Source organism: Stegodyphus dumicola, chromosome 3 (assembly GCF_044657685.1).
Source record: "Stegodyphus dumicola isolate Sdum_Otavi_A_Nest chromosome 3, ASM4465768v1".
NCBI classification, from domain to species: Eukaryota; Metazoa; Arthropoda; class Arachnida; order Araneae; family Eresidae; genus Stegodyphus; species Stegodyphus dumicola.
Genome location: NC_140770.1, coordinates 79,390,314 through 79,402,886, shown reverse-complemented (window position 1 = coordinate 79,402,886; position 12,573 = coordinate 79,390,314). Strand labels below are relative to the sequence as shown.

The 12,573-nt window shown below is 31.4% G+C and overlaps 1 protein-coding gene across 3 annotated transcripts in view; it reads right to left on the bottom strand.

Moving 5' to 3' along the window:
• The window catches only part of pug (pug C-1-tetrahydrofolate synthase, cytoplasmic), a 136,561-nt gene that overhangs the window by 72,385 nt on the left and 51,603 nt on the right, over positions 1–12,573 (bottom strand). For all 3 annotated transcript variants that reach the window (XM_085813017.1, XM_085813018.1, XM_085813019.1), the window contains 7 exons: positions 8,065–8,192; positions 6,632–6,684; positions 6,331–6,504; positions 5,482–5,618; positions 2,938–3,092; positions 1,965–2,039; positions 1,764–1,866 (listed from right to left, as the gene is read on the bottom strand). In XM_085813017.1, coding sequence (XP_085669143.1) covers positions 1,764–1,866; positions 1,965–2,039; positions 2,938–3,092; positions 5,482–5,618; positions 6,331–6,504; positions 6,632–6,684; positions 8,065–8,192 — 825 coding nt within the window. The remainder of the gene's footprint in view (positions 1–1,763; positions 1,867–1,964; positions 2,040–2,937; positions 3,093–5,481; positions 5,619–6,330; positions 6,505–6,631; positions 6,685–8,064; positions 8,193–12,573) is intronic.

Here is a 12,573-nt window from a genome sequence, read left to right as displayed (position 1 = left end):
TAAATTCAGGCCATACCTCTAGGGAAAACCCTTCACGGTAGTCACAGATCACCACTCTATGTTGGCTAGCCAATGTTAAAGATTCATCCGGAAGACTTGCAGGAATACGACACAAATATTGCCTACAAGAGTGGTCGCAAACACTCCGATGCAGATTCACTATCAAGGAAACCTCATATAGAACCAATAATTGAAAACAATGAAGACATCCTTTCTTTGCGGCGATCGTAGATTACGGAAAAGAACAGCACAAGGACAAACAATTAAAATCCATCATTACAACGCTCAAGAGAGGTGACGCATATCAAAATTATCAAATAAGAAATGGTATACTGTACAAAAGAAGCTATGATCCCATGGGACAACAATAGTTCTTGGTGGTACCAAACCAACTTCGTAGCGAGGTTCTAAGAAGTCTTCATGATGCTCTAACCGTTGGCCATCTCGGATTTGCCAAAACGTTCGACCGAATAGGGAGGAAGTACCATTGGCCAGGGCTATATGGAAGTACACGGCGGTATGTATCATACTGCCAAGAATGTCAAAGACTGAAATTGCCGCCACAACGTCCACGAGAACAGCTTCATCCGATAAAACCTTCTGACACATCGTTTACCAAAATTGGAATAGATCTACTTGGATGCTTTCCAGTTACTCGAAATGGGAACTGGTGGATTATAGTTTGCACAGATTAGCTTACCAGATTTACAGTCACAAAGGCAATACGGACAGCTGACGGCACCGAAATTGCAAAGTTTATAGTTGAAGATATTGTACTAAAGCATGGTGCCCCAAAGAAATGATAAGTGACCGAGGACGCAACTTCCTATCCAACGTCGTTAAAGAAGTAATTCATCTATGCAAGACGTCTTATCTTCTGATGACTGCTTACCACCCTTAGACCAATGGCTTAACTGAAAGATTCAGTAAGACACTGGCAGACATGTTGTCCATGTACGTAGACGTTGAACAGAAAAATTGGGATACTATTCTACCATTTATAACCTATGCCTATAATTCAGCCAAACAAGACACAATGGGATTCAACCCATTCTTTCTCATTTATGGCAAAGACATCCAGATTCCGCTCGTCGTAATTTTCCCATACAGTATCGAAGATTCCGAAGATAGTTATGCGCAACATCTGATCACTGGAGCTGAAGAAGCTAGACAGCTCGCAAAACTCCATATTCTTAAAGCGCAAACCACAGACAAGCGCCGATACAACGAGAGGCATCGAACTGTCAACAACAACATCGGAGACATTGTCTGGGTCTTCACTCCAGTACGAAAGGTTGGGTTATCCGAAAAGCTCCTAAGACGCTAATTCGGACAGTATCAAATAACACGACAGATCTCTGACGTGACGCACGAAGTAGAAAGTTTGGAACAAAATAAGAAACAACGGAATTCAAAAGACATCGTTCACGTACTGAGATTGAAGCCATATCTTGATCCAAAAGTACAACTAGGCGATGAAAGAAAGCCCAATATTGATGGGTTCTAAGTCCATCAACGGCAAGATGCCTGATAATTGGTTTTTATGTATATTTCCTTCTTGTTAATGTTATCTTATTTATGTAAATTTCCTTCTTATTCTTCCAGAACATTTCGAGTCTGGAATGTTCCAGCATGTTCACCAGCTGTGTATAAGTATCTCTTCATTCAGTTCGAGTTAAAAAAAAAAGCCTTGAGTTTAGACTTGAGTACTTGCCTGTTCCTACACGACAATATTTATTAGAATTATTTTAAATATAATTTACCTCTATGCCAAGTAATTGTAGAAGGATCAATATCAAGTCGCACAAAATGACTGATTTCATCTTTATCCAAAGTTGTTGGGTCTGTTTTGTGTATTCCAAGTTTCTGAAAAATGTATAAAATCATTCTCTAATAAATTATTTTCTATAAAATTGCAAACTGGCTTTTAAAATAGAAATGTCTTTCCATACAAATTAACTTACCTGCAAACGAGAAAGCTGTATTTTTGTAAAAACTTTTTTCCCCTTAACTGTTTTTACTAACCGTTGATATAGACTCTGCAATGATAAAAAAATAAGAAGCATTTAAATACTTGATAAATATATGAACCATAAAGCTGTAACAAAAAGATGATATAACTATAAATACAAACAAAAATATTATTGTTAATTATTATAAACAAAAAGCTACTGTGAATGCAACAATTTGACATTAAAAGAAACTTTTCCCAGTTAAATAATGCAAGTCTCACTGGTACTTTGCTAAAATTATCTTTGATTGAAACAGATTCTGTAAACTAAAGCAGAAGAAAATATTCAGTTGCTACAAAGGGATGCTCTCTCAGATAAAAGAAAAACTGACTGCCTAAGTTTACAATTACTTTTTTAGAAGAGGTTTATTATATGCTTTTAATAGTTCTCTAGTATATTTTAAAATATTGTACCTTTACTATCAGTTTAAGAAGATACTACACACAATAAAATTGCATACAATATTGCATATAATAAAAGAGCATAAATAATTGCATACAATAAATTACAAGCAAAGAAAGCAAATAGGTTCTTATAAATCAGAAATTAGTGAAGTAATTTTTCAGCTGGAAAGAAATTTGTTTCATGGGACTATAAAAAAACCATTTCTATTCTCCCCCCCCAAAAAAAAAACTTTATGCCAATATACAAAATAATAGCTTTAAGAAGAAACAACAAAAATATTTATTAGAATTGTTTTAAATAATGATCTACCAATGGCAATATTATCTAGATTTTAAATGTGTAAACATTTATGTAAGTTTTCTGGAGTCATAAAAAGATACATTTATAAAATGAGTAGAACTATATAAAAACTTAAGCTTATACAAAAAAGATTTAATAAACCATTTTTTTTAAGTCTGAAATGTTTTCCTTTTTTATTCACAAAAATACATTCTAATCCAAAAGTATAGAAATTGCATGCCTCATCTGATTGAGTAGCTTCATGAAAAATACGAGTGTCAAGTTGGGCAGCCAGCAAATTATTTGCAGCAGTAACAGCATGAATGTCACCAGTCAAATGTAAGTTAAATTCTTCCATAGGAACAACTTGAGAATAACCCCCACCAGCAGCTCCACCTAAAATATTTCAATGAAAAACAAGAATTATATGAAAGCTGTGAATACAGACTCTGGGATGGTAATGCAGGGATAGGAATTTGCTCAGATTTCATAATTAACATTATAAATTTATGAATGAGGAAAAAGTAGAGAAATCAATTTGGGTAATACACAAATTGTCCATAAAAGTCCTTATATGGCCTTAGTTTTGCAACTATTAGTCACTAACATGTACTTTCAATTACAAAAATTATTCAAATTAAGAAAAATATTAATTTAATGGCATTTTAAGATCTAAAAAAATCTTTTTATATGCTTTATTTTTATTTTCATTTTTTCTTTAAAAATTAAATACACAACATAGTTACATTGAATTTTAAACTAGTTTAAGCTAAGACAAATATCAAATGAAATGTTTTAGGTATATGCTCCTAATTTTTATACAATGGAATCGCACATAATATAAGTATTACACAAACAAGTAAAAGAAATAATGAATGAATAGTATATAACTTTGAATACTAAGAAAGCTAACAAAACTGCTATTTTCCTTAATAAGTTACGCTATATGTACAAAAAGCAATATAAAACTTAAGGTATATTGATGGATACATACATATGAAAACATGGACTGAGAAAGAAAACAAAGAAAAAAATGAAAGACCTTTCAGTTAAAGAATATATGAAACATCTAGATGCATTTGATAAGACTCAGAGACAACATACCACAAAATAAAGCAGAACAAGTTGTTAAGGTAAAGGAAATAAACTGATACCTTAAAAATTACATTGCACATGCTAATATATTCAGGTAGAAGAGTACAATAATAACATTAGTAAAAATGGAGAAAGTGACTTTTTTACAGAAGCATTAACTCTTTAACATCAAATTCTTATCAAAGAAAAAGAATGGTGAGACAAAATATTCTTGATTCTTTCTTTAACAAGAAGACAAATTTCTATATCTCATTGAATCCATCTGATAATCTAAATGATGCACATCTTCACTCTTCATCACTAGATTAGCCTCAGCATGGCTCTGCCTGGTACCACTAAAGCTATATGGTTTTTCTCCCTCCTTACTGCGTGCCTTCATGGTATAAGTGGAAAGCACATCAGACTAGCAATTGGAAGGTCAAGAGTTCGAGTCTCCGTGATGTTACTGCACATTTTTCATGTCTCCTGTTCTAAAATAAAATGCGTAATAGTGTCTACAAGTGGCGGCCAAATTAAAGTGGTGAACAATAAGTCATCATCACCAGGGTTAGTGATTGGATCTTGGCCTTCCCCGTCAAGTCATCTTTTCACTGGTGGAGAATGTAAGGGTTTTCTCTCTCCTTATCCTGTGCTTACGGTGTAACAAAGCACATCCAGCTAGCAGTCATAAGGCCTGGAGTTAAGGTGAGGAAAAACTGCATATTTTTTACATCTCTTGCTCTAAAATAAAATGCCAAATGCTCTTCAGAGTTGCTGCTGAATGACATTATGCAATGATCTTATATAAATAAATTTATCTACAAATAAATTTTCACATAAATAATTAGGAATATGACAACAAAATAAATCTATTTACATATGACTTCATACAGTCAGATATTAGCTTGGATGAGAAGTATCTTTAATTAGGGAGAAGTAAAAATAAAAAATTTTCAGACAGCAATGAATTTTTGAAGATATTTTACAAGAAAAAAAGAGCAGAACTTATATATGAGATAAAATATACAATATTAGTTTGGTATGTTAAATAAATAAAAAAATATAATTAAATAATTTACATACCATACTATCCACCCACAAGTCAGGAAATATATTTCCTTTTAACAAAAAAGGAGGACTCAGATAGCTTATGAATGCACCTTATTGTCTTATAAGCAAACCCCCTTTTTTTCCTCTTCAAAAACACTTAAAGAAAGTACGATCCTTTTACATGCTTCTTCATTACTATATCATTTTAAAAGAACATCTATCGTTTAAATCTTTCTGCTAATGATTAATCTTACATGAAGTACTGCAACATATATTAATGTTATAATAATTCCAAAAAAATTTTAATATTTTTTATATTTCCTAACTTTTTTCACCAATGCATTTTTGATTAGTTAAGATTTCTTAAAAAACTGTAAATATCTTCCCCACCTCAATTTACGTGATATAATGGGTTCATTTTACTTGATTTTCTAGAGATACAGTAGAAATGCAACAAAAGCGTAAAATGAATATTGTTTACAATTAAAAAGAAACACAAGATAAAAGAAAAATTTGATGAAATGTTTAGGCAGCCAAGGACTAAGCATGGACTGCCAAGGTATAAGCAATTTAAAGACAGCCAAGCAATTAAAAGGCTAGAAAATAAAATAATGCAAATCCTGTTATTCTCACTAAATGAACAGATTAATATTAGCGATACCTTTGATACCAAATGTTGGCCCTTGTGATGGTTGACGTAAAGTAGCAAAAACATTTCTTTTCATTTGAACTGCTAATGCTTGACTCAAGCCTACAGTTGTTGTACTTTTACCTTCACCTAATGATGTAGGATTTATACTGAAATAGAAAAAAAAAATCAACAAAAGAGGTTTAACGTTTTTTAACTAAACTGATAAAAAGAAACTGGTGTGGTGTTGGCAGGAGAATGAATCATGATTCTATGAGAAAAATACAGAACAATTAATCTGTATGAGGAAATAACAGAGCAGGAATAAAATAATGAGAAACTTAATGAGAAATCATATTATACTTTATATCTATGAAAAGTGCATTTTTTATGCAATTGTTACCAAAATTAAAATATTTAACCAGCTGCCAATTACATTACTTTATCTCCAAAAAGTGCTTCTTTGTTAAAGTGATGAAAACGCTTATGTTATCATAATTGGCAAAATTAAATGCCCAAGCTGTACCATGAAAATGTTGCCAAAAGCTCATATGCTGGCTGTTTTAACAAGAAAGTCTCTTCTAAAATATTATTTATTTTTTACTGCGTAAATTAATGCAAATATTAAAAATAATGTGATAGATATATATCAAATTTCCATACCATACTTACAGCCCTTTTACTTATACAGAAAATATTAAAATTTTATATAACTGCATTACAAAAAGTGATTTATTATTTTTTCGATATGCCAATTTAAATTTCTATCACACATATAATCAAAAAAAATTTCTTTCAATTTGTTCTGTTTCATAAATAATGTGAAATAAAATAAATTCTAAATTAGCATTAAAAAGAGAAATGTAACAACCTAAAACATACCCACTAACAACCACATATTTTCCAGGTGATCTGAATTTATATCTCTCGAGAACAGATAAAGATACTTTTGCTTTACTTTCACCATAAAGTTCTATTTCGTGAGGAAGAAGACCTATTTCTTTGGCTAAAATTGCAATGTTCTTCAAGTCTTGTGCTCGTGCAATCTCAATATCACTACAAAAGAATGACTCCCAATTTATACCAAAATTTGAATACACAGAGCAAAATTTACAATAATGAATGTAAGCAAATTTAGAAAAGAAGTATTCATTAAAATCAATAATGCAAGTTCTAAACATACCTTGAACCTGGTGTTCCAAATTTTAAGGGCATAATTTTCAGATTCCATTTAGACTGTAAATAAATAAAAACAGCATCTACAATGCACCTTTACAAATTTAGAATAAAATATACATAAAAATGGTATGCTTACGAGTATTAAAAAAATGGTGGTACTTTTTGATTTCCCATACTCCTAGTTTTCAAATTTGATAGAATTATCATGTTTTTAGTTAATTTTCCAGTATATATACAACAACAGGTACAGGTCTGAAGCAAGGCTAGCACATGTACTTTCAGATATAATATTAGGAATCGCCGAGCCTTACTAACAGCTAAATTTCCACCCTGGAAAGAATTCTGAAGGAGAACACTCCAGTAGGCAATCTGAGGGTGTCTCACTCCTCTTCCTCTATCACCAACCTCTCAAGAAGATTTCAGCTAGCTGTGTAATTTGAGTGCTGCATAGTCACTATATGCTTACAAACATCCATATCTTCTCTGGAATTCAAAGCCAGGGCCTTTAGTACTGCAGTCAGCATTACTAACTCCAGTCTGGACTGCTATATGCAACATCAGACAGTTCATTCATGCGTGTACCATACATATGTTTGAGTATACATGCATTGCTTTATATTTAACCACCATTCTGCTGATTAGTGGCCTTATCAAAGGGTCCTTTTTATGGGGGTTATAATGAATTGTAATAGGGGTGTCCGGTTTACCTGCTGGTTAAAAATAAAGCATTGGATTTCTTCAGAAATATAATGCTCTCTGGTTGCAACTATGGAGAATTTATGCCCAACAACAGAAAATAGAAAAATTTGTCAAGAATTTATGCCCAACAAAACAAAACGCAAAAATTTGTCAATCAGCTGTTGACTTTTCATGGGGATAGAGATAATTAAAAAGCCTAATAAAAATTTTCCATTAAATAAAAGAGAAATGAATATTGTGATGCATTCATATATTTTAGTTAGGAAACTTAATTTTTAAATTTAACATGCGAATTACTTATTACAAAGTATGCACGCATGTATTACAGTCCCCTCATCTAATATGCTGCAAAACACATTTTTCCCTCTTCAAATTTTATATGCAATAAAAACAAAAGACATGGGGAATTCTGAGAAAACTGCGGAGTTTACTTAATTTTACATTTTAAATGGATTAATAGCCGCTGAAAAATAAGCAGTAGTATAATAAAGAGGTTAAAAAAAGAAATAATATATTTTTCTTAAAATGTAATTATGAAATTCTTTTTAAAATAAGATTTTTCAGTTCTTTATTCTAACTTTCAGTTTTGGAAAACAATGCCTTTTTTTAATGTCAATTTTGAATATTTTAAATGTTTAATTTCTGGAGTTTAAAGGTAAAACTGTCAAAGGTAACATAATTTAAAACATCTTACTAATTATTAATGAAAATAACACAAAATTATATTAAACATCATACTTCAAATAATGTTTTAGTTGCCAGTAAGATATTTTTTGCCACTTTCACAGCAAGCATAGTCCAAAAACAAGTACTAGAGATATAACGAAACTTATTTTCCTTTAAATCTGCATCTTGAACACCTCCATCTAAAGATTAGAAATAGAAATTTAGTTCATCAATTGTTTGTATGCAAGTAAACTTTCTCAGAAATGAATTTAAATTTTCAAAATTAAATTTGCATAAATGAATTATAAGAATAAACAAGCAGGGGAAGGACAAGACACACGAAAAATCTTAATGGGTACTACTCATTAAATGCACATACTATTGACTATTGAAAATCTGTGTGGCGACTACTTATTAAGTGCAGATATTATTATGAGGCATAAAAGAAAGGCTTATTTATGTTCCTATGAACTTTTTTGATAACACCATTTATTTTATTATATTTATTTTTAGGCTAGGAACTAAAGAAATATATTAGCAGTAACTAATTAAATACATTAAAAAATTTTCATGAATTATTCTAAACTTTAACAAAACAAGATTCCCCTGTATTAATCTTTAAAGAAGAATATCGAAACCGAAACAAGTATTTTGGCTAAGAATTCTTACATAATTTGCAAATGAAACCTCCAATAACTTTACTTACCCATACAAATGAAGAAAATAAATCCTTCTAAACAAACATAGCAGATTCTGGGTTATCTGAGATAAACGGTCTAATTAGGATAATCGCCCCTATTTCGGAAGAAACAACTGTAAATATAGAGAGATGCTGCCTACTAGAATCGTTTTCTGTATTTATTACTTCACTCCAAAATATAATGTTTAATTTTTAGAATTTGGCAACTAGTTTTCAGATATACTAATAAAATGTAAGTTAAAAATTAATTAAGCTGTTCTATACATATCTTACTTTTACTACTGTACGTTATGTAAATAAATATATTTAAATTAACAGATTACGTTAACTTTTTATGTTGATATAGAACATTATTTGGCATCCGTGAATCTTCTATGAATTAAGTAATTAGAACTTTCTGCGATATTGAATTTCGATTTTGATACATTTAAATTTATGCAACTGAAATTAAAAATGAACGAAACGAAGAATGATAATGTAGAAAATGTTACGGATAATTTGATGAAAGAAAAATTTATGTCGCCAGTTTACGACTGCTTGTAACCAGTTTGATGAGCTGACAGCTGAGACGAAGATTGAAAGTCAGCAAATTTCAGTCATATTTAATAAAATTTTGGATAAGTCACAGCGTTTATTTAAGATTGATTCTGAATTGTGTGAGCATATAGAATATAGTGATGAAAAATGCGATCAAATTGAGTCATATTGGGATCATTTCATTGAAGTCAAAACTATATTTGAAAGTACGTATAATCGCCTGGCGACGAAATATTTTGTTCTAGTTCAATTTCTGGCTTGAATTTAAAGCTTCCTAAGTTAAATTTAAAAGAATATAATTTAGCTCCTATAACATGGGTTGCATTTTGGGAACAATTTTTTTCGCATCCATGTTGAAGATAACATACGAGAAGAAGTTAAATTTCAATATTTACTTTCTTCATTGAAACTGAAAACCAAAACAAGAGACTGCGTGGAAAGTTATCCACCTTCTAAGAATAATTATATTAAAGCTGTTGAGCAAATCGAGATTTGTAAGAACCGACCTTCACATAGAAGTTTATGAACAAGATCTTTTAGCATTAGTGAGTAAGAGGTCTAGTGTGAAGTTGTCAGAACTTTATGATAAACATGGATCATATTTAAGAGGATAAGAAACACTTGGAATAACTACGCAAAACTATGCTGCTATGCTATATCATGTAGTAAAAGCATCCTTACCTGTTGATATTTTGAAAGCTTGGGGACAAGCACACACTCAACACCAAAATAATATTGGAGAATCTGTATTTTTAACCAAAGAAAAAATACTAGAAGATTTAATGTCATTTCTGCAACATGAAGTTGATTTTGAAGAGCACAGAATTTTAGCAGAAAATGCTTTGGGAAATACAGTGAAAAGTACGAAAGACAGTAACCCGCCAGTTCCAAAATACGAGCCAACAGCATCTGCTTTAATAAACTCCTTACTTCCTAGTATGAAGCTTAGTTTTTTTTTTTTTTTTTTTTTTTTTTTTTTTGTGAGCGTAATCATTCTAGCCAAGATTGTAATAAAGCTGCAATTTCAAGAAAAGAAGAGAGAAAATGAATGGTTATGAAGGAAAAAAGTGTTGTTTAGCTTGTTTGAAACCTAGACATTTGGCCAAAAGCTGTCGAAGTAATGTAAGATGCTTTGCATGTTATAGACGTCATTATCCAATACTTTGTCCAGATATGAAAATAAAACCAACTGAATTTTCAAACAACGAAAATAAATCAGAGGTAACAAATTCTGCTACATTATTTGCTTTAAAACCATCTTTACACGAAATCTACTTAAAAACTTTAGTGGTACGCTTATGTCACAAGAATAAATGTCTGAATCTTACAGCATTTACTGATGATTGATCTCATAGACCATATATAGAAATGAGTTTGGTTCAAGAACTCAAGTTAACTCCTGTAGAAAAAGAAACTTTATACCAAAGGGTTATTTGGTGGCGGTGGAACACCACCATTGAAAGAACATGGAAAGTTTCATGGGTACTTTTCCCTTTCGCCGGCGCAAATCTCGCCAAGCAGACTTTATTGGCGACAACATACAGTATACACATAAAAATTTTAGTTCTAAGAATTCTTTTTTTTAAGGCATAAACATTTTAATATCGCTTAAAACTTTATTAAAAGCCAATTAATAAAGACAATAAATTTGTAAAAAGACAATTTAAGAATTTACTATGCTTTCATGGTTCAACATCCTAATTCGCCGGTTCATATCACGTGACTCCAAGCGATCTCATCTCACGTAAACTACTCTACAAAAATCTAATGCTCTCAGTAATTATCAAGTTAAATCTTAATTTGAAACACAAGTTTAAATGCAAGAAATATTTCAATGCGTACGAATAGCTTACTCAGAAATTATGTAAAACTGCAGTGCTTTACTTCACTAATGCATTCTCATTAGAATTGATGAATTTAACCCTTGACTTTCCTTTTCTATATTTTCGGCTTCGGGTAAGAGCTGTGATAGCATCCTAATTGACCTAATTACCGAAAATGGCCTTAGACATAAAACTGAACTATCTGATAAAAATTCTATGTAATTATATACCAGTATTGAAAGAAACAATCAATCTGATAAGAAAAAGCTGCGACTTGTTTTGAAAATGAGGCGTAAAAGGTTACCAGCGAGAATATTCCGTTTGGCATCGGTTGTACCATTATTGGCGACTTTATCGCTTGCGCCGGCAAAACGGAAAAGTACCGTTTCATGTTTATACAGAAAACATTGATGGAAGATATTCAACAGAACTTTCACTTCTAGATCAACATAAGATTTGCTGAAGTCATTTAAGACAAAAATTTATTATCACAACTACCATCAAAAGGAATTCTGCCGTCCGACGCTGGGAACGACTTACCTCCAATTAGACTACTTATTGGCGCAGATATTATAGGAAGCCTTCTAACTGGAAGAATTGAAGTGTTGAAAAATGGATTACCAGTTCTCGAAACAAAATTGGGTTGGACTATATTAGGGTTTGATCGAAAATGAGAAGTTCTGAACACAGTATCTTTATGCTTTCAAAATCATGAATTAGAAAAACTGTGGGACTTAGAATCACTGGGTATAACTGATCACATTTAAGAGAGAACTAGAAAGGCTTTAGACCACGAAACACTTCTTCACTTTAAAGAGACTGTTAAGATCAAGAAGGAACAGCGATATGAAATCTCTTTACGCTGTTTAATAGAACATCCTCTATACAATAATTACGATAAGCTGTATCAAGACTTCTGAAAACAACTAAACGTTTGCTTAAAGAAAATTATTTTGAAGAATATGATGACTTTTTTTGTTGTTGTTGTTGTAGGGAGAGTGAGGGCATAATAGAAGTTGAACCAACTGAAGGCACTGAAGCATTATATTACAGTGATTAAGTTGTCCAGTGCAACCAAGAAAATTCGTCCAGTGTTTGATGGTTCATCAAAGACATCTGCCATTGCCAATGATTAAGTATTTCGGAATGCCTATGTACCACCATGTACCTCCACATCATAAAAATATCTAAGTAGTGAGCAGAAACAGGACAATTACATAAATAGTTAGTTTGATGTAAGCTAGAGGGAGCCACATTAGCTCGAGAGAGATTAGGTATAGAGGGAAAATCATTAAGTCAAAAAGTTTTGATTTTTTTTTTTTTTTTTTTTTTTTTTTTCGTTTTTATAATTTTTGGTGTTTTTATTTTATTTTATTTATTTTTTGGTATTTTTATGACATAGATAGAACACAAAAGCAAAAAGCGGAGAGGAAAGATTTTAGAAATTAAGAGACTCATTGGCATATGGCGCTAAATGAGAATGTAGTAAAGAAAACGCGAGGAAATATTTAAGGCAGAAAT